At 39.6% G+C, this 22977-nt stretch overlaps 1 protein-coding gene across 5 annotated transcripts in view; it reads right to left on the bottom strand.

Moving 5' to 3' along the window:
- Window positions 1-1708: 1708 nt before the first annotated feature.
- RASGEF1A (RasGEF domain family member 1A) overlaps window positions 1709-22977 on the bottom strand; it is a 148224-nt gene continuing 126955 nt past the window's right edge. For all 5 annotated transcript variants that reach the window (XM_021526657.4, XM_021526659.4, XM_021526660.4 and 2 more), the window contains 11 exons: window positions 19545-19673; window positions 14031-14168; window positions 10498-10719; window positions 10145-10219; window positions 9829-9921; window positions 8058-8160; window positions 7687-7766; window positions 6910-7101; window positions 5677-5800; window positions 5365-5437; window positions 1709-4342 (listed from right to left, as the gene is read on the bottom strand). In XM_021526657.4, the coding sequence (XP_021382332.1) occupies window positions 4318-4342; window positions 5365-5437; window positions 5677-5800; window positions 6910-7101; window positions 7687-7766; window positions 8058-8160; window positions 9829-9921; window positions 10145-10219; window positions 10498-10719; window positions 14031-14168; window positions 19545-19673 (1254 nt within the window). In that variant the 3' untranslated portion in view covers window positions 1709-4317. The remainder of the gene's footprint in view (window positions 4343-5364; window positions 5438-5676; window positions 5801-6909; window positions 7102-7686; window positions 7767-8057; window positions 8161-9828; window positions 9922-10144; window positions 10220-10497; window positions 10720-14030; window positions 14169-19544; window positions 19674-22977) is intronic.

The following is a 22977-nucleotide window of genomic DNA, read 5'->3' as shown; positions in this document are numbered from 1 at the left end:
GTAACATTGGAAATGCTAGAAATGCTTCAGTTATTTATTGTTACCATGTTAGAGGGATGGTTATAATTTTTGTTGTACCTCCACGTTACTGCAGAACTACACCCCCAAATGTGGTTTCTCTCTCTTCCAAAGCCCAAGGTCCACCCGGGGAAGCAGTGAAGGACAGCAAACCTCTGCACTCTCAGGGAACCTCTTACAGAGCACATAGGAAGCTGCTGGAATCTCAAAACATTCCCAGTTATCCCTGTCTTGCCAGGGACAAGCATGAAAGAAGCTATTGCTAATATTTGCATGCTTACTGGTGTGGAAACTTCCTTGATAACATGCATTAACAGCTGCAGATGAATTCTTACTGTAATTTGATTTTTAAAAAAATATTTAAGTATCTTGCTGTCCACCCAGCCCTATTCAATTGCTGCAGAAAACAAGGTAAAAACTGTACTTCTACATGCTGCTTGTAGGTTGTTCTGGTTAGCTGGGAAACTGGGGCTGCCCTGATAAAATTCCATATATTGAAGACTGAAGAGAGAAGATCTGTCAGCACATCCTCAGAATTACTGATTTCTCCCCAGAAGATGTACCAGTATCAGCTGGCAGCTAACTGCTTAGCTGAATTTTGCCCTGTGAGTAATTTGCTAAAAGAAAATTGTTTCTTGGGAATTAACAACTTGATAAATCAAATTGCTGCTAATCTAACTAAGGATACCTTACTGGCATCGAACTACTGCTTGTCGCTCTGTGTTGTGCTCTAATGGCAGTGAAGGGCCTGGAAGGCAATTTTATTGTTTACTCTTATGCCTGTGTAAATAGCTAATTTATCCTAATGACTGGATGGGACCTAATTGGAAGTGAGTTTTCAAGGATGTGATATTCATATTAATTATGAGCGTGAACTGGCCATCAGGAAGGATCTACTCAATCCTCTAAATGCTGGTAAACATCATTATCTTTTCTAATGAGCTGTGATGACTGAGCACAGCACTGTTCAGCTCTGCAAGTGTGGTGTGGGTGTCTGGTCACCAAAACCATTTCCCCAGAGAGTTTCCAACAGATCAGAAATGCTTATGGGGACTTCCAGGGCTCCTGCATTTCCAAGATGCAGTTTGTTTTTCTTTTGCCAAGGCTTATATCCCTGAAAAGGAGTGGCACTGGGGCAGAAAAGCTGGTTTGTGCTCACAGCTCCGTGCTGGCCTGTTCTCTGTGACCTTGCAGAGGTGGCTTTGTTCTGTGCAGCAGGGCACAAGAAAGGGCGGTGGCTGCACAGAGGTGCCGGGGTGTGGAAATGCCAACAGAACCTTGCCACAGGAAACCCTGCAGCCAGCTGCAGCCAGCAAACGTTGCTGTGCTCTGCTGTTCAAGTGATAAATACAGGGAGAAAAATGAAATTCAGCTCTTACGACACAATAGGTTTTTACACAGTGGAACTGTTAAACATTTCCATTGAGAGAACAAAAGTATTCTCTAGCACACACCCTATCAAATCCATAAAATACTGCTACAGAAAGAACACTAGAAGTGGCAGCATGTTGTTGGCTTAGTGTTGTTTTTGCCTCTGTTGAAAGAAATTTAAATATTTAATACTACAGCTTTTCAAGTCGGAAGGTAACCAGTCGGTTCACTGTTACCGAACTGCCTTTCACACCTCATTCAGCTTCTGGGTTGTGGTTCAATATATTTGCAAGTGAAAAATAACTGTGGAAAAAGTTAATCATGGTTGAAGCAATTTTTTTATTAATGCAAGCACATCCAGTCAAACACAGAATATCCTGCTTTATGGTACAGCTTTATATTTAGCATTTCAGCTCAGAATAGCAAAACACGGTATTTAAGGAATGTATCAAACGTAGGGAGGAAAAATAAAAGGGAACCAATGTAGATACTGCAAGGATTTCAAGTATATGCTTGGACTGATTGACCGGCGAAGTGCACATTCATGTGAAAGCTCTTTCATACATTTACAGAAAGTGTTCTAAAATTGAATTTCAAATATATATTTTTTCTTAAATTTTAAGCATCCCTTTTTAACTTCAATTACATAAACTAAGCTGATATACAATCCCTCATATAGTGTCTGACAATGTTACTAGCTAGAACGTCTCTGAAAGTGCAAAACACTGTAATAATACAGTATATTCTTACTGGAATCCAGGGCTGAAGGCCAGAACTTCAGCACAGGAAAAATAGCAGCAGGTCATAAGAATTATCCCTTCCCCTTTCCTGGGCTGTTCTTGTTAACAGTATTCTACTTCTTCTTTCCTCATGGTGTAACTTGCTTTTGTTTCTCTTTGATGCTAATGCTATGGGAATAGCAAAGTGTTGATTTGTCTCCCTTCCTTACATCAACTACTCCTCTAATTTTAAGTATTTGTCAAGGGGGAAGTGGAAGAGGGAAAGCATTTTAATTTTTCACTGTGCTCCAGGGCCAATAAAGCAGATTTCTGCTAAGTGCTTGCAGGTGCTGCATCAAACAGTGGCACTGCTCTTGGCTGTAGGCACTCCGGCAAGGAGTCTGCTGGGCTGGAATAAACCAGACCCTCAGTCCAGCAAGTCTTGCCCCTTCTTCAACAGAAGGCAGAGTAAGATAAACACCAAGAGCTGGTCATTTTTAAGGAAGTCCTTGCAGAGGTCCTCTGCAAGGCTCTGTTAGGGAGGCTGTAACCACTGTCAGCTTTAGAGGGACTGTTTTTGTTGGGATTTTTTGTTTGTTTTTTTTTTAAGAAAACAAAAAGATAAAGCTGTCTAATTATCTGGCTCAGGTTCTATTCACCCCTCAAGCCTTCAGAGGAAAAATTAGTGGAAAAGGAAAGTAGGTGTTTGTGGGTAATAATTTGTTCATTAGACAACATTGTTTTTAATCTGAGCCTGTTTGTTTTTCTTTCTTAGTTGAGATCAGTTGACAAGAGTCTTAACTATATTTTTTTTTCTCCCTGGAAATGAATACCTTGAACTTAACAGAAGCTCTTCAGGTGCTCAGATAGTCAAAGTAGGTGTAAACTCAATTCTAAAAGGAGAAATTAGAAATGGCAATCATCAGTGGGTTTGCAGATCACCTCTAATTTTGATACTGACCTGTTCAAAGGTTTGACTGATTTCTTAGTGTGTTTGCCCTTACATTTCAGTGGGTGCTGTTTCAGACAGTTAATCATGGCTTGCAAAAGACTAGAAAAATTTACATTCAAAATTGGTCTTTGTTTTAATTGTAAGTGCAGACTGGGCTTTTCCAAAGAACCAATTCACAGCAATGTGAAATGACCAATTCACAGCTATGAACTCCTCTTAAGGTTTCCAAAAAACTTTAAACTTAACTTGAAATTGGACATCTGAGTTTACTTCCCTTTCCTTGGCCCATGCTGATTTTTTGTTTTACAAAGATTCTTTTTAGAAAAGCATATTAGGCCTGTTTTGCAGAGATTATAATCTAGTTTAGACATTCTTCTCTTCAAACACAACAAAAAAAAATTTCCCTGATTTTAAAAAGGAAAAGACAAACTATTCTGATAGCCAGAATGTAAAGGATAGTTCCCAGAAGTATTAAAACTTAGACATGTGTGCATCATCACATGTGCACACACAGAGACTCACACACAAACGCACAGACCCCAGCAGTTACCCCCTCTCATCTCTTGAAATCACGTAACAAAAATAGGTTTGCTGCACCATCAGTGTTTCAGGCAGGTATACTCTACTTCATGTGCCATAATTCTCCACTTTATTTAAAAAGTACATTGTAGCTGGTTTCGAGACATCCATATTTTTATTTCCCTTACTTCCAGCCCAGTCAGAAGGTACAACTACACAAGCTCAGTACCTTGTAAGGCACTATTTGCTGATGGAGGAGAGGAACAAACACTTGTGAACAATTCTGTGAACAATTCTGCTGATTTGAAGGACACCCTTCATTTCAAAGCTAGGGAGACATACTGAGTGCTCTGTAGGATACTGGTCCAATGGGGTATTTAACCTGAACGCTGTCTTCAGTTAGGATGTGTGTCTTAATTTGTATTTGTTTTGGTGGAAGTAATAAAAAATAAAAATTTGGACGCTGATAGAATAAGATACCATCTCCCATGATACATTTCATCTCTGAGAACAGGGCCCTGCCCTTATATTTAAAATAAAAAACCAAAACCCTTCAGTAAGTGCCTTAAGGTTGACATGTGAAATATTTACCACATTTTATTTCATAAAAGTTACTGTATGTACAAAACAGACCTCATCCAGTGAGGTCTTTCTTAGCTCAGTCCAAGTCTTTCATTCAGGTTGTAAAAACATGTCCATTAGATGTGCTTCAAAGTCTGCAAATCTAATCCAAACTTCTCAGGCTCTATTAAGCAGAGTTGTCCTGAAAGACAAAGCAATGAAAAAATAAAATTATCTTTTCTATCATAACAAAAAGTGTTTCATTTTTGGCAATAGATCTATCTGGCATCATTAGCTGACAGCCTCTCTTTAAGGGATAGATTTTCAACTGCTAGAAACTGGAATAAATCTGTGCATTTCAGTGAAGATGCTGACATTAAATGAGATGAAAATTTAACTTGCATAACATTACCTCAGGCCCTTAGGATCAGCTTAGACATGTAACATATGTTCTATGTCTGTCACCCTAAACTACTGCAGGCTGAGCAGTGCTGGATTTAATGCAAGGTGCATTGCATGGGGGCTGTAAGTGAAAAGCTCATGTGGACATCCTAGGAAAGGCTGGGATTAGTGGGAAAGTGGGTCTTGTCTAGGACAATGTAGTCCTAATGTGCCTCAACAGAGCTCAGGGCGTGCAGGCTGTGTTCATCCCTGGCTGGTGCAGACGTGTTAGATCTTCAAGTTTACTGTGACTGACAAATCTCTCTGCCTTGGCCTCAGTATTGGAAAAATTCTAATTAATTGATCTCATCATGTACACAGGAGTGGTGTTTCCCATTCTCAGAAGGAGGAGGAGGAGTCTTTGAGACTTTATCCCTTAGGGTAGGCTGACAATTACTGTATTCCTAGAAATTTTCATGCTTTTATATGATTTGTAAGAGCATGGCTGTGATGAGAGCACTTTCTTAGTATCTCTATAGGTTTGTTCCCCTGAGAAAATCATGTCTGAACACTACTACAAATGCAGACTATTTTACTGTATTTAATAGCCTAAACAAAGGATATTCTCTTTCACAGCCCCTGTTGAGGCTGTTGTGATCTTGCAGCCTCAACAGATCTGGCTGGAAAAGCTGGATCAAAATCCAAGCCCCACGGAAACTTTTTCAGATTTAAACTTTGAAGGAAAAAGAACTGTATTATGGTTTTAAGCTGGGTATGCAGACAGAAGCTGATGAAGTCCCTGCATGTCTGCAGAAAGACTCATGTTCTGAGGAAGCTTCATACCTGAGTGTTTTCCAGCTGTCTTTTTCCATGTGGTTTTCTGGACCTTCACTTTCAAAGGATGCAATGAACAGAGCTGGTAAAAAAAAAAGTAGTAACAATCAGATACATGAGTTCTTTACCTGAGTTAAAATGCATATAGCATATGTAGCTTGGCAGTCTTTGTTGTGAAATTTATTTTCGTCGAAAGCCAATAGGAAAGTGATAACACTTAGAAAATTACTAATACAATACAGTTTTGCATATATATATTTTTCATCTGCGTATTTTGTATTTTAACACATAGACTCACTAAAGTTCAACAAAAGATTTTACCTTCTTCACTATAAATAGGTGCTGTGAGTAGATAAGTCTGGATTTTCTTGTCTTTTTCAAAAGGACACTCAACCTGCTTCCATGTCAGGAAATCATGAATCTGTCTTGAGATTTCCCAGAACTTCTGCATGAAGTAATTAAAAGAGTATTATTAAAGTAGTATTTGTTTTCTTTGAAATATTAATTTCTATTTCAGAACCCCTCAGTCTTAGTCTTTATGCTGCTTTTCTTATTGTATCTTACTCATTCTTACATGGAATTGGTCACAGCACCAGCCTGGCAAAATTCAAGAAGCATTTGGACAATGCTCTCAGGTACTTGGTGTGACTCTTGGGGTGGTGCTGTGCAGGGCTGGGAGCTGGGCTTGGTGATCCCTGTGGGTCCCTTCCAATTCTGCATATTCTGAGATTCCTTGTTATCCTTTCTTCTTATGGCTCCTTTCATTTCCCCTTCTTGCTGCTAGTTCCTCATATGCTGCCAGCCTCAATTTCAGAACAGTCTATCTCAGCCCACCATCTGATCTTTTGCATTCAAGTTTTTTCATCATCAACCTTTCCTTCCAATATAATAGTGTCTATTTTCTGTGTTGAGTGTCTAAATTCCTGTGACTGGAACTGGACAGTAAATATTTTATTTGCTTTACTTTTTACATTTCCAAACTTCAATTTAAATGAAATATATCTGATCTTTTCATAAAGCACTTGTTAAATTTGGGAAATCACAGTAACATACAGAAACATTTAGATATCTTTCCTTCCTAGTATTTTAAGAAATCTGTAATTACTTAAGGTTTGCCTTGTATCTTCTGTGTTCTCCTCTTCCACAGCCTTATTGACCAAAAAATTTTGTCAAGTACTTTTGACAGAGTGTGGTTGTTTGGACATGCATGTTTATTAACTGGGGAGAGAGAACCCAGAGGCTGTAGAACCTCCCTTGCAGACCTGATGAACAACATTAGAGCCAGTGAAACTCATGAGGTGAAAAAAGCTAAGGCTGATGACTCAGGCTGAAGTGACTTATTAGATTTGATCAGATATGATGGTTTGCTGCCACAGAAAAGCCACTGCTGGCTTTCCCAGAATTTGATTCAAATCAGCTCCCCTGGATATGACACCTCTTGGTCCGCATCACGTGGGCACTGAAGGAATGGGCAATATTATGAGTTAGAAGCCAAATGCTTGCAGTGCAGCAGGTTTAGGTGGCAGTGCAGCCTGGGCAGCAGCAGAGGCCTACCTTGAAGTTGATCTGGCCGTTGGGCAGGCGGTTGGTGTGGATCTTGTGCAGGAAGTAGATGTCCTTGATGAAGAGGTTGAACACCGGGATGACGATCTTCTCGCGGCTGCTGTTGGCGGTCTGCGAGCGCTGCGCCGCGCCTTGCAGGGCTGTGCGGTAATTGCAGAAGTTGCTGGATGGGTCCATGTGGTGCTGTTTTTATAGAGTGGGGAAAAGGCAAACAAGTAATACAGGTTTCTAAAAATTAAAAGCTTTGCTCTGCCAGACTTTATTCTTTGTAATTTCATTTGGTCCCTTCATTTTAAATTTTTAAGGTAGGCGCAGGTTTTTCTAACTTCTACCTTGCTTGAAAGGAGGGCTCTGTACTGGCATTGCATCTATTCCATGAACAAAGCAGACTGAAAGGAAACCATAAATGACTCTCTGGGGGGTAAAAAACAGAATTCTTCTTTGCTGTCACCTCTGTTTCTGATGACGTTTTCAATTAGCTTTTGTTTCCATGCAGATCTCCACTAGGTGGAGTCCTCCAATTAGTTTTACGGACAGCATTCACTGGAGTGGAAACTATCTTGAAGTTAAATTGGCAAAAATAAAGAGAGCTGGCATCCGCTTTTCATTGCAGACAAGTAGAGAGTTTGAAATGGAGGAAACACTCTCATGATGTTTATGTGCTGGTGACCACTGACAGAGGTGCCTGCTCTCCAACACAGTAATTAGAAGAGGTTTGGATGAAACTATTTGGGGCATTTCTATATAAAGTCAAAACTTTATACATACCTCTAAAACATCAAATTTGGCTGTTTTGACCTTGGACCAGGTTTTCTTTAACCGTGCCACAGGGCTCAAGTTCATGCCAGCTGAATGCAGGGAGAGAGGAAACAAAGAAACAACTGAGTTGATAAAAAATGGGGCTAATGTAACTGGGCTCACAAATCAACACCACACACTCTGCAAGGCGCCTCAGCCTGACAAGCAGAAGCTGCAGCTCAAGCTCACCCACCCACACAAGTATCTGTCACTGGCAGACGCTGTCCCTGGGGAAGTGTGCATGCCAATGTGGTCAGCCAATTCAGGGCAAGTGTGAGCACAGTCTTGCCAGTCAGGTTTAAAATGGAGTGCCTTTTACCGTCTGTCTTAAGGATACTCACAGATAATGGCCATCATTGAGTTGAAGTTTCCGATGTTGAAGCATTCTCTTGCCACATCAATGAAAAATTCCACCATTCTTGTACGCTGCTTTTTCTTTACAACCTGGAGAAAAACCCAAGAAAGAAGAGTTACTCTGAATCTTGGATAGGATGTCTAGCCAAAGGCACTGTAGCAGGATCAGTGAATAGACATTTCAAGACTTTGTCCAGCTAAATCTTAATATAGGCCTCAGGATTTTTTGTTCAGATTAATTTTTAATAAAACAGCAGAAATATTTGGGATGGCTACCAATTACTTGTGTAGTTCTGGGGGAGTGCACATCTTTGTTTATACAAAAAAGTCCATGTCTTGGGCAATTCTGCATAAACAAGCTGGACACTTTCAGCAATTTCCTGTTACTGGAAAAGGAAGATAACATGATGCTGCTATCGGAATATATGCAAAACGTTTAAAACTCTCAAGAAGGGAGAAAAGCATTGGACAGACTTAAGATTGGGGCATGGAACCTAAATGTGAGAGAAAGCAACTGCCACATCCTGCTTTTCTGGTTCTGCTTCATGTACTCCTAAATAACCTGTTGAAAGCAGGCAGTGATGATGAGCAAATACACAAATTCCCAGCCATGAAAATGTGCACAGGATCAAGCAACTGATGCTGAGCATCTCATCTGCAAAATCTTTTATGAACTGCAAAGCAAAATTAATTATTGCCTAGATTACATTCATTCATTAAAGTATTTTCCCTGTTTAAACCTAAAAGGTCTCTGGCTTATATAGAAATGGCCCCTAAGCAGTGAGTGCAGGCTCTCTGGCCTAACTACTTTAGTTTCTGTCATCAAAAGAAAATGGTTCAGTAGTCAAAGGCCTGGCTTAGCTCTCAGTGTGCTAAAACCTTTCTTTGATGGTTTCCTAAATGCATGAGCTCTACCAGCCAGCTCTGGAAGTGTCTTGGTGTGCCTCTGCAATACACTTCTGAGAGCAGGAAATCTTAAGAGATGAGGATCAGTACATTGGACTTCATGAAAATGCAGCAGGCATTGGGATTTCCATGGAAGGGCTACTGACCAAGCAGGAATAGTGAAAAAATATTCCAATTGGCTAGAACTGGAATTAATAGGAATCTAAAAAGAATAATAAGATAAAAAGAGAACACACATGCCAAAAAAAAAAAAAAAGGTTTCTTGGGCAGTACACTTTCCATTTCTTTGCCTATTATATGGCAGATGTTACCCTCACCTCTAGTATGTGTATTCTCCCTCTTTTTTTTTTTTTTTTTTTATTTTTTTATTTTCCGGTAGTCCACTTACTTTCCAGACTTTAAAGAAAGCTTCTTCTTGATTTTTTGACAATTAATATTCTACAAATAAAATGAATTAACAGAGATTAAAAAAATTAATATGTCAGTGTTAATGTTATCTAAAAGCAGTGGAAGGACAGCTGTTTATTGGTAAATCTGCATTTAAAGAGGAGTATTTTTAAGAATCTTTTGCTGTATTTTAAAAAAAGATAAATCTGAAAGAGCTCCCAACTCGGTGCTCACAAGTTCCATTTCACTGCATGACTAATGCAGCTGCACAAAATTAAGGAATATACGCGAAGTCAAACGTAGCCTTGAACTCTTAATCATATGAGCATGCAAATAATTTAATGCTTGAATAATGCTATTATCTTTAATTGCACTGCTAATGTTTAAATCTCATTCAGACCACTGCTTGCCTCTTGTCCTTAGGGCCAGGATCCCTTTGCTCTCTTGTTTCCTATGCATACCTACCCGACAAATCTCTGTAGCCACCAGCATGCTGAGACAATTGAACCAATTGTCATAGGCCTCCAAATTATAGGTTTTGGTCACATCACTTCGGCACTGTAAGAGAACAGGTCACGTGTTAAACCTCTCCTGTATCATAATGAAGTCAAAGTTTACCAAAGGATAAAACTTCCTATCTTGACAAAATCTTTTTGGACATATTTTAAGGCATGAGCTTAAAGAAGCTTAGGAAATATAAGTCTCTCTTGCACAGGGTATACTCAAATTATGGAGTATTATTCATCTATGTTTCTTTTTCCCTCTGTACATCTTTTTGTACCTTGTGATTATCCAGGGAGTCCATGTGGCTGACAATCTGCATTAGATCCTCTGGATAAATGTTGCTCACCCTTTCCTGTGTTTGAAGAGAGGAGAGATTGTCATTGTACAGACAAACAATTCTGTTAAAAAAAATCAAAGTAGGAGAACATTTTGGTAACTTCATCTTCCTAGAGCGTAGATGTGTGAGGTGCTTTTATCAGTGTACCTAACTGGTCTTGTTCATTACTTGACTTGGTATTTTTTTATTAAAACACTGGAGGCTCTCAGTGAAGCCATAGCCAAATTCATATTGATGAGTATATTAATATTTAGTAAATAGAAAACAGAAGACTCCACCCCAATCAGTCTCACCAGTTCGATGTAGGTCAGCTGTTGTGCCAGGATCAGAGGGTCACAGCACACACTCAGGATGTCCTTTTGAGTTGACTGGGGCTTGGTTTTGAGGATGGTGCCCTTGTCAGTGACAGGCTGACGAAATTTCTCTCTGATTTCCTGGTATTGGCTCCGTGCAGAGAGGGCCATCAGGAGATTCTGTGTCATCTGGCTAATGATCTTTTTCACTGTTCCATTTTCCTAAGCAGAAGGGAGAAACAACAACTGCTGAAAACCTTTAGCTATTGCAGACACGGATCACCAGAGAATTTCTGCCTGGGAAAAATAAATGCCTATTATCCATTTTCTTTCATCTTTTCTGAGCTGATCATTCTGTGACAAATGACCTTGTCCTAAATACCCACACAACTCCATAATGACACTGTTTTGCCTGCCTGCCTTCTCAGCTCTGCTTTGCTTGGCTGGCTGGTCTGCTCCTTTGGGTAGTGCCCCATTTCAGAGGCATCTGTGTCAGCAGCTGGAGTGGGCATGTGAAAGGTGCTGGAGTTGCTTGCACAAGGCTTCCTGGAACCTCTGTGCACCATGTGCCAAAAGCTCTCATTCTAATCAGACCCACTGATGAATCCAGTCTGTCTAGCCCAAGCATAATCCAGGGAATTCACATAACATCCAGGAATATACCCCTAAAATATCCTAACTTAGCTTTGAATAGCTATGGCATCCAAATATTTATATAAGAGCACAATATACATCATGTTCTTGGACAACTAAAATGCCTTTCCTGTTTATCATGTGCAGATTTTAAACATAAGATTTGTAAGGATTCATTGAAAGGTAAAGCCACAGGAACACAATCCATCTGTTCAGTGTTTTGACAACTAAGGTGGTTTTTCTTTTCTGCCATTGTGTCCTATAGACATTTTTGAGATCACCCCCAAAGAGCTAACTTGATTGCTTTCCTTCTCCTCAATCCTGTCTACTACTGCTTTAATTGACCCAGGTTTCTTCTGCTGCTAGGAAAATTAATTCAACCAGACAGTTATTTTCCTCACAGAATCATTCTCTTGCTTTCATGCAAATTACTCTTCTTGAAGTTAACCACAAGGTTCACTTCTGCCAATCCACACTAGACAGAACTGCAATGAATCTGTGACCATTCAAAGGAGCCACTACTGTGCAGTGATGACTGAAATTATGCAGCAGATGTGAGAGATGACTACCAAATACTTGCATATTGCGTGTTATAATTAAGCAATAATGGTGTCAGATTGGTGCTTTACAAGGCAATAATCTGACTCCCAAGTGAAATCAAATGAAAAGCTGGAGGCAGTGTAGCTCGTCTTGAGGCTGGATTACTGCTGAACAGCAGCTGTCTGGAGTCATTTCTGATACTGTGCTACAAGTGTTCAGAAATGCCAAGGGAGCCTGGTGGAGGGGACTAAAACAAAGCAAAATTCTCCTCTCATGCTGAGCTTTCCACTGTGAATGGTTTGCCTTCAGCCACTGTGCCTGACTTGCCTACGTGTCTGGGAGGAAGCAGACTTGCTGACAGGATTGCAGAAAATGACACTTGAAGATATGTGAGAGTATAGCAGATACTATGTAAAAGTGAGGAAAGAAACTCAGATGTGAAAAGCTATGGCTTACTTAAGCTATTATCAATTTATTAGCATCCTAATGCTTAGACAAATGTCCTTAAGAGTTTTAGCAGTTTCCTTTCATTACTAGTTTTATCCTAATTTTCCCTACAACTTTGGAAGATAAGCCGATGACTGTACAATGATTTGTATTTGTTTGAGTACAAATAATTTCATTTTTACTAACTTTGGGGTGTAATCCTGGCTGCAGCTTTAGCCGTTTTGCATGTTGCTATCACCAGAACAACACCTAACTGCTTTTTGTGAGTTCTCAGTTGACTTTCTACCTTTATGTACGAAGAATAGTGTTCTGAGGGGAATTTGAAAAAGCTTTGAATACAAAGTAAGCCCACAACCTTTACCATAATTCCACACTGAAGCATAATTCGATGTGCTAACAAAAACTTAGAGTGAGAGCTGCTTTTTGTCTGTGTCAAATTAGTATTTCCTAGGGGTCAGATGAAGCATAGCTCTCCATTGATGAACCTTGATTGGTAGCCTTGTTAAGGGGGTAAATGAGGTGGTGCTGTAATTAATGGATGCCATCAGATGTCTCAGACACCACAGCATGGAGCTGTTCTATGAAGATGGGTTTTTCTCAAATGACCATTATTCATGCATAAGAGTGGGAAGGAAGAGGGAGAAAGAAAGGGTACAGCTTTTTTCTAGTTCAAAGTAACAGACAAATTAAATACTAAGAGATGCTAAATAAACCTCTGCCAAGTTCCCTTTCACAGTGCTGTCTCTGCCAGCATCCACCCCTTGGCCCTTTTCTGCAAAGAGAAGTTATAGTCCTATTTCCTCTTCCCCTCCTCCTGAGGCACTGACATTCTCCTCTAGCACCCACGTAAACATCTTTGCTGATGCAACAAAACCAACGCACTTCCTTCACCTCACTCTGCTGTCCTGTCCCTGATTCATGCCCTGCTGTCAAACCTGTTGTTCTTCATTTTCTCTCTGCTTGAATCAACAAAAGCACCTAATACAACTGTCCTCCTGGTTCCTCCTAATTGTTCTCAAAAATATGTTGAAGTTGTGGGTTTTAAAAAAATAAGAAGCTTATTCTACATAAGTAAAGCTTCACATTTGTACAAACACGCTGCAACTAATTCTCTTGCAGTTCTTGATTTTACTCTTCCTTCTGTCTATTGCTCTTAACAGTGACTTTTTCAATGAACAAAAAGTGTAGGCTTTGTGAATGTTGGGAAAGAGCCAGAACTAACAAAAAACCCCAACACCCCACCCCTGCTCCCCTCCAAAAACTTAACACCCCTTGTTTTATTCCAATTCACTTTATCTATTTGCTTTAGATTTTTTCAAGGCCTAGTTTTCCTCACATGCTAGAAACTCAGAGCTGTTAAGACTGGTGATGTACTAGCTAGCAGAGCTCACAAGATAACTTGCTTTGTGGAAATACTGCGCCTGTCACCTGAAACATTGCAATAAACCAGCTGTTTTTTATTGTTAGAAGCTGGGAATGAGCTGCTAAATAATAAACACCTTCACCTTGGCCAAGAGTACATGTGATACAAATAGCTGGTGTGTCTTGCAGAGCTTAGACATACAGAGTAGTGACAATGTACAAAGGATGGTGTGTAATTCATTATTAAATCCTCTTGAACCATTCTAGTTACTGTTCTTTCTCCTTCTGCACCACAGTAATTTTTCATATTGCCATGACTATTTTCTCTCTCCTTCTTACATGTGGTGATTAGATGTAGACAGTTCCTGCTAATGGACTATTAAGTCCATCAGGCAGCCCGTGTCCTGTGGTTATCCTGACAACTTAGCAACTGCTGCTGTAGTTCATTTAGGAAATCCTGCCTGCAGGATTGTACAGAACATGGCACAGTTCATGTAATAGTTGACAAATACTGCTTAAGCACTTAACATTTTTTTCCCCTCCACCCCTACCTCATCACATTGTGTGATCCTGTGAGCAATCTCCTTCAGCTCTTTCATGGATTTTTCATCTTGGAAATCATAGGGGAAAGTTTCAGTCCATTCCTTCAGGAGCTGAATGATTTTGGCAGCGAAGGATTTTAGCTTTGCCTAAAAAGAAACAATGAGTTAATTACTGACCGTAGACCTGTTTGACTAAAGATTAATTGGCTGATAAAGGTTCACAGAAATCTAGAGACACCCTTGAAAATACTTCTCATTAATAGTAGGTGATGTGGACCAAAAAAAGAACATTTAACTGTGCACTAGATTCCTAAATAGTATCATTTAGCCTCCTTTCATGATAGCTTGGTGATGTCTCTTACCAAACACTGTGAAGACATTTTCAAGGTGAGTTGTATAAAACCAGGAAGATGACAGAACAGTTCAAGTGACTTATTTAACTGAAGTCCATGGGGTTTAAGCTGATTTATGCCATCTGAGGCAGCAGTACTGTAGTGTTTGAATTCAAATGTATACAAACTGCAGTACTCTACCAACTGTGTTCCATGAGAAACAGTTACAAAGACATTTCTGTTCTATAGAATTTATCAGACCATCCAGACTGAGCTGTGTATTAAATAAATGAATGACAGGAAAGAGGTGTGTGTTCTCTCCATGATGTCTAAATCAAAACAGACTTTGACAATAAAAAGTACTGGCTTTTGTTTAAACAGCTATGAACCACAGAAAGGGCAGAGAGTATTTTTTTTGTTATTTTTTTGGTTACCTATGAATCTTCTAAGGTTTTTCATCAGTTAGACCTGAATTGGGTGCCAATTACTCCCCTCTCCATGGCATCAATGGACAGCAGCATCAGTACAGCCAAAGGAGCAGTCTTGTAAAATTGGGAGTGTGAGTGCTAAGAACACTTGTAATGAACAAGAATCAGACCTTAATTTAGGTTATATTTATCCTCCTACCCAGCTTGTGATGCACTGGGGGAAAAGAGGAAGCTTTGTTTGTGTTCCCTCCCCAGCTGTGTGAGTGCAGAGGTCCCTGAAGGCAGCAGCTCCCTCTCCCCAGGCACAGCACAGCCCTTGGGGGCAGGAGGGCACTCAGCATAGCAGTGTCATCACAGGAAACTGGTGTAAGTCAAAGAGAGAATGTCTCCAAATGCTGGTAGCAGCTCCTGCCAAAACAGCATCTCATCATGGTATGTCCCAGTTTATCTAATCAAAACCAAAAGTCAACAAAATTAAGCTGGTTGTGTTTTGCTTTTTTTTTCCCAATATCTCACCATTGTATAGTCAATGACACTAATAATCATTGATAAGAACTTTGAAGTTAAACCATGCACCCTTGAATCCCCAATCTGACAATTAGTCAGTGCCTCCTTCTAAGTCTAGAGGGAAGTTTCTTGGGTTGTTTTGGTTTTTTTAAGGCCTGCAAACTGCTATCTGCTAGCATGCATTTCCTACCTGTTTTTATTGACAGCATTTAATTGATGCTGCTAATGAGATAAACACAGAATAGCTGCTAGGGAGGGCAAGAACAAAACACCCCCATTATTTCTGCCAGCAGTAGGCACTCCTGCAAAGCAGTGTCTGTCAATGCCCCTTGTGTGGAGCTTCAAGCTATTGCTCAAGACTGTGGGACTGAGTTACAGATTATAGCTGCCTGTCCTCCAAACTCCCACTGTCATCTGCCTTGGGGAAAAGACAATTTATATTTATTTGCCAGGAAATGCATGGAGCCTGACATTATTAAAAGAATAATTTGTAGGTGGTGATGGACAATTCATTAGGCTGGGAGTGCCAATAACTTCCATTCAATTAAAGTGAACAGGTATGTGCCAACTCCACTTTGGTTTACCAAAAGCTGCTACAGAACTGTTTTTTAGTATTAATCATCTCGACTATCCTTTTTAATTTTTGGAACTGAAAAAGGAGTGGTGAGGGTAGAAAGGTTTAAAAATCTCACCTTAGGCCATGACAAGTATCTCCATATGAACACTCAGTTCATAAAGAATTTATGGGTTGTCTAGACTGACCCCAGCAGCTGAAGAGACTAAATCAGTCATAGCTGATGCTTTTTTAATGCTGGTGTGTGTAAGAGTGCTCCTTAAAGACCAGGAGACCACTGAAGAGGTAGCATTAGCTGTCGTGATTTGAAGTAGGTGCAGCATAACACCAGGCTGTATTTCATCTGTTTTTTTGGCACTGATATAGAAGGAAAGGGTTTGAAGGAGAAAAATGAAGCTTTGTGCTTGTAGTACTCAGCCAAATTACCCCAAATTATACGCCATGTACAGTTTAAAACAGTGATTTATGAACACTGACTTCACATCTCTTGTATCTATTTTTGAGTTGTTATGGCTTGCCTTCTTCGTATGGCAAGCCAGGCATATTGCAAGACAAACTGCAAACTGTATCAGTCTTCAGGTTTAAAAAAGCTTAATGTTTGCTTCAGATGCTTTTTAACAATCATGAAAATAAGGTGTACACTTTCTGAGAACACTGCTGAAAGACCTCAGTGCAGCAGGACAGGGTATTTCTGTTTCATGTGCACTCTGATGGAGCCCAGGGCAGCATGACAGGCTTGGTGCACGTACTAACGCAGATGGAAACCTCACAGATCTGTGGGCAGCAGCAGTTTCCTTTCTGTCGTGCCTGCAATAAACCTACCAACCTACTTTTCTCCAGTCCTGCTCCAGACATGAGCCTCCCCTTGTGAGGCCTGACAGAGATCTCTGGAGTCCATGGGAATACTTCTCCCACAAATGTTTCTTTGAGAAGAGAAATAACTCTATTAATTTAAGTGTTCTCTGGATTGACCCTGTTCTGCATGAGACAAGACAGGACTGAAAAACAACTCCCAATTAAAAAGGAGGGCAATAGGAAAGATTTAATGGCAATGACTTGGTTATGATGTTTTTTTATTTTTTGGTTTTAAAAAGGATGACTTAATGGCAAAAAAAACCCCAGAGGAAATAGTAATTTTTAAAGGACTTATATATTCCAAGACAGGCAAAATGAACTTAGTAGAAAATCACTTCTATGTTCTCTTTTTTATTTCTTACTTCTTTAACTTGAGATATATAAAATACTCAAGCTGCAGAAAAAATGTAACACAGGTATAAGAGTTTTTTCCCCATTCAATAATACTATATAAATGATTTTTCCCTGATAATCTTGTTTGAGATTTTCCAATCTCTAATACAATTAGGGAGAGTTAATTTTTTTCTTTTATGGTCAATCTTAACTACTGACTTTTATGTTATAATTGATATTTTAAACTGTGAAATTTTTGCTTTTTATGAGTAATTAAAAGGACTCTAAGCAGACTCCAAGACACCTCAGAGTGTTTTTCTTTGCAATACACTTTTTCTGGGTTGTATTTCTGCAGAACTCTTTGGCTAGTCAGTAATGTCAAAACTAATAGAATGATAAGGATTGTGCTGTGTAACCTCAAAACCCGGTTTCTTGCCACTTTTTCCAGCTCACCTGCTATCCAGGTACCAAGTTGTCCAGCTTATCTTAAGCAAACTCGATGAGATGCTTTAACTGTTTTTGTCAGCTATTTCCTGCTTTGCAGCCACTTAATTAGAAGGTGCTGGCAGCTGATGATACCTTAATGGATTATGACTGTGAATACTTGAAAGTATCTTGAGTGAAGAGTTTGTATGCTGTATGTGAAATTAGGTTTTATTTGTTGCTATGTAGAAAAACAAACGTTTGCAAGTGCTTGTGGCCAAACTATTCTGTAAAACATACAGGTGCTTGCAGTAGAGGGCAATAAAGCAGTGATTTGAGAGGAATGTCAGAAGTTCATGTAGTGTTTTCCAAGAAGTTTGTGTTTAGAAGGCAGGAGAAATTTGCAACTTATATTAAGGAGGTAGGAAGGGATCAAGGGCATAACAGAATGAGCAACCAGGAAAGCATGTAAACTAAAGGCACCTCCCAAAAGTGATTTATTGTCACCCTGCTGTTTGCTGGTTTTCCTGTAGGCCCATGTCCAAGGTGCCAGCAGAAGGTGTAAGAGTGGGGGTGTTTGCAATAGGAGCTGCTGTTTGACATTAGGATAAAATGCTGTTTCATTTCTATCAGGAAACCAGGACTTGTTAAAAAGTCTGCTGAGAAGCCACACTAATACTACTTTACAATTAGCATTGTATCTCTAAACAGCCAGCTGATTTGGTCCCCAGAAATGGCTTTAATTTGAAAATCTCTGAAGTGCATTGTTATTCACAAAAGTTTAATCTTGCATCCCATTCATTTTAAATCCAAGTATTTCACAGATGTATTTGGACACTTTCTACTCACTGCAGTATTTTCCTACATAAGTCTACAGTTCAGATTGACTCATTCCATATTTCAGATGGTCTTGGCACCTTTTAGAGGGTCTCATCTCTGTTGTTGAGTTACATGTTGCTGAGGAACCATTACAACTTACAGAGCAGAGTTTGCTCAGTCACAAATTAAATTTGGCAGTAGTGCTAGGGACAATTATCACCTCTGAGTACAAAACTAGTTGCAGTGGTTCTGGCACCTTACATCCCTGACCCTTGGTTTCCCCAGCACCTACAGGATAAGCTATGAAGATATTTGGAGAGTAGATCAGGGGACTGACCTGGTTGAAAGTAATTTTGCACCATGATTAATTTGTCCTGTAGAGCAATTTTGTGACATTAATAAGAGGATGCACATCAGGAACAGTATGGGAGAAAAAGCCCTTAGGTCAGTATTGCTGTTAGAAACTCTTTATTGACAAACCAGAGTTGCCTTTTGTGCTCCTCACTCAGAGTGCTGATACACCAAGGAGAAAACAAAATGGGACTACTAACGTGCTGAAGGTTATGAATTGTGAGCATGTAATGTCTCATCAGAGAAGAAAGGTTCCAAAACATGCCCAGGATTTGACCAATTTAGGTCTTTACTTGTTGGTACCATCCTGTTTTTGTCGCTCTCATTTGTTGCCCAGCTTGGACTTTTCTGGAAGTTCAATTTCAATACACACTTTACAAATGGTGACACTTAAATGGATGTAAGTTTGGTTTGAGTGATTGTAATAAAACATGTCAGTACAGGTTACCATTTTAAATAAATGCATCTCTTAATTTTTGTGAGAGGTAACTCTGATCTACTGTTATACTGAGTTAAAACACCCCAACAATAACCTGCAGCAGAGGTTATTGTTAACTCTAATAGGATGGTGAGGCTGACTGGAGAAAGGGGTTTTCTTGAATCTGATTTTCCTTACTTGGTGAAAGCTCAAAAGTGCAAACCAGCTGCTGGGCAGCTTTCATGGCACACACACACTGCTCCACTGACCTGCAGCTGACTGGTGAGGCAGGACATAACTGCCAGCAAATTAAGTAAAGGTACTTCAGAGAAAAAGACCCAAATACGAGTGCATCCAGCAACAAATGCCTATTACTATTTTGTATTATTCTTTATCAGTCTATTTAGCTTTACAATGAGAAGGAGAGAGGAGAAAATAAATGACAGCACCACAAGGAACACAGGAACATAATGGTCCATTTACCTTTTCTGCCTCAGTCCCCACTTCCAGCTGCTGCTTCTGTTTAATGCAGATCTGCCCCACTTTAGCCAGGAGCTCGTGTGGGTGAATGAAGACTCGTGAGCTCAGTAGGAAAGTGAAGATGTAAGTTCTCTGTGTAAGGAGAAAAAAGAAAGAAGAACAAGTTGAAAAGCTGTAGCAAAAGTATTATGCCTTCCTTGGAAATACTAATCTGTAAACTATGAATGTAACTTTCTTTCATTTAAAATTTCTATAGTTTTTCCTGTCTCCAGAGAATGCAGGACCTTTCTAGCTCTGTTGAAAGGAAATGCTATAGGCTTCAAGGCTGTTAACTGTGGGGTTTTCCAATTATCAAATTATTTCCCTTTAAAATGCCAGACTCAGTGTGCCTAATTAGTCATCACTTACCAAAGCCACAAATGAAATGCATCTAATGAAGGGTGTTATGACTCTTAAGCACCACTATTTAATGCTGCTTTCTTTCTTTAAGAGTGATTGTTTCTCACTGAGCTGCAGAAAACCGCTTCATGTATATTCCAAACCACAGCTGTAATTTCTTCACGTGTGGGGATTTTCATTCCTTTCTCCCCACAATCACTGACAAAACTTTTCACTTAGTTTGGGGGCACGGGACAATAACTTAGTTTTAAGCTTGACTTATTTATTTGAGGCTTGTTTCAGAGTATTTTGAATGTGAGCACTGCTAATACCAACAAGGATGATGTCTCATTAGAAATAGCCTCTCCATTTGTAACTTAAAAGCTGTGATGCATTGTATGGTACTCTGGACATGTATCCATTGTACCATATTCTGGATTGTTTAATTGAAGTGAGGGTGATTTTTTGTCCTAGTCTTGGTCTAGTCTTTGAAGCTGGACTTCTGCATTGGATTGTAATTGCCTGACTAATGACAGTAGCATCTCATAAGTACTTCCATTTTTCCCTTAGGCTTTCTGGTAAAATTTGGATTTGGGAAATTATAGGGGATCTCCTTGACATTGTGTTTCAATTAACCTTTGTTATGTTTGAAATGTTCACTGTTACTTTACCATGGTTTAGTAATGTGACTTTGCGGACACAGCCAAGTGTATTTAAATAGTCAATGTGAGCTTGTACCACCTTGGGCTGGGCAAGTAAAATAAGACAGTTAAAATCTTATGACCAGCTGTCTAAAATATTTTATCTCTACTATCTGCTACCAAATTCTGCTGCTTGCAGTCACTAAAACAAGCTTATAATTAAACAAGAATGGTATCTTTATGACCTCAAAGAGGTTATGTAGTTTCTCTCTAATCAGAGTAAAATGTGCTATTAATGAAAAATGTTTTCACTTCTCTAGTACTCAGTGTGCCCTATAATATAAATTTAGCACTAATCCCCAAATAGCAGGGGAAAAGGAATTTTTTTTAAACAAAATAAATAACACTAACCAAAAGTCACAGTGTTCTGGGAGCAGGTGAAAAGTATAATAGATAAACATATATCTAAACATACAATTCTGTCCTGAGCTTCTGAAAGAAGCTAATGAAAATACACAACGGAGTGTGATATAGCAGGGGAATTTAAAATGCTCTGATTTGAAGATCATGCTAGTTCTTGGGTTCATGTGTTGCATTAGGAACAGCATTAATTCTGTACAATTAAAACCAGAGTTCAGTTATAGTCTTTGCCTTATTTGCTATTTATGGATGGAGGAAGAGAGGAGGTGCAGGTAACTGGATGGACAGTTTGGGTCAGGTTCCTGAGTGCTCCCACTGATGCTACAGAAGATGCCCCTTGGGGCCATCTCACAGTCGAGCTCTTGGTGACCCTGAGCAGGTGGGCAGGGCAGTGACAGGACAGTGACAGCAAGGCCTCCCCCCTAAAGGGCACGGCTGCAAACATCCCCCACAAGCATATGTCTGAAAATCTAAGAAATTAAACTTCTGTTTGATATTTCGTGTCTCTCCAGAACTTCAGTTTATTTTTACATTTACAGCAACAAAAACTTGAAGATCAATTTTATAAAAACCTGTGGTAGTGCATGTGATATGTGCTGGGCACTAAAATTAGTCTTAAAAGCTAACCTGGTTCACTTGGTTGTGTAATGGGACAACATATCAGATCTTCTATTCCTGTGTGTACAAGAATGATTCTCAACTGACATGTTCCCTACTCAGAATAAAAGCAACAAAAGGAACTGAGTTGGGTTGTGAGATTTGGGGTGTGTGTAACTATGCCTAGTAATCCTCTGTTACACTTTCTACCTATATCATGTGTTCATTGCTATCACTGTTGTCCCTGGACTTAAAACTGAGTCTGGACTATGTGGAACAGGAATTTAGCTGTTGGGTGAGTCAGCTGTCACTGGGTTGTGTGAAATTTTTTTTGCACTGAAGACTTGAAGCAGCCCACACTTTTTACTTTATTTTGTATTTGAGAGATGAGATGGGTGGAGAGGAAAAAAAAAAAAGGACATGACATTTTGATCCCTTCCCCACATTCTTGCTTTGGGAGCTGAGTGGCCCTGACTGAAAGATGTCTGTGCGTGTCAGGAGCAGGGAACCACAACTTCAGCCACACTGCCCTGGCAGTGACCTTTACTCTGATAAGCTGGAACACATTCTTTTAAGCAAAGATGTAATTTTGCTTCTCACAGTAATTCTAGAGTTGGTCTCCTTGGTGGAAATGTGTGTGATGTGGCACAGTGTTTATCCATAGTGACTCTGAGAAAGGGCCACTCACAGTGTCATTTCCCTGCTGTCACACAGCAAGAAAAGTGTCACATGACCTGTGCTTTTATTTGGTTTCTTTGATAATGTTTTATAGGATGTTCACAGAAGTTTTGAAATGGCAAAATGCAGGAAGATGCAGGCCAAGACAGTGTGTTCTTTCCATTTTAGGCTTGCTGATGTGTCTCTGTAATCAGTAATAGCTGTACTGGACCCATGCAATACTTTTTCAGACAACATCAAACCTTTAGGTTTTTAAAACAACTTATCATTCCTTCTGGAATCCATGTGCTCTATTTTTATTCTGTTTTTTTCAAGTAATTTAACTGAATTAGGTTCATTACTTCGGAAAAAAAAATTGTTCCATTGTTATCAATCAAGATATGCTGGTTTACACCATACTGGTATCGAATGGAGGGTTTTTTGATACTTTTATTATTGACACAGACAAGGAGTACAGTTAAGACACAAATTAAAAATGACAGCAGTACTGACACACCCCCCCCCCCATTTCCTCTCTGCTAGTAGCCACTCCTTATCCAATAAAGAAATTTCAGACTGAACAAAGCCATGCATTTCAGCTTAGTGATAGGTCTCAGGGGCTAGAACACAATTGTTTTGGATAGTAAAGATTTCATACTAATGTCAAATGCCTTACCTAGATCAAGGATTTATGTTATTTGCTGCATCTGCAGTACTGTACACAGGCCAAATGTTATAACAGT

This window comes from Lonchura striata, chromosome 6 (assembly GCF_050655825.1).
Source record: "Lonchura striata isolate lonStrDom1 chromosome 6, ASM5065582v1, whole genome shotgun sequence".
NCBI lineage: Eukaryota > Metazoa > Chordata > Aves > Passeriformes > Estrildidae > Lonchura > Lonchura striata.
The sequence above is the reverse complement of the archived record's forward strand: the minus strand, read 5'-3'. Positions and strand labels throughout refer to the sequence as shown.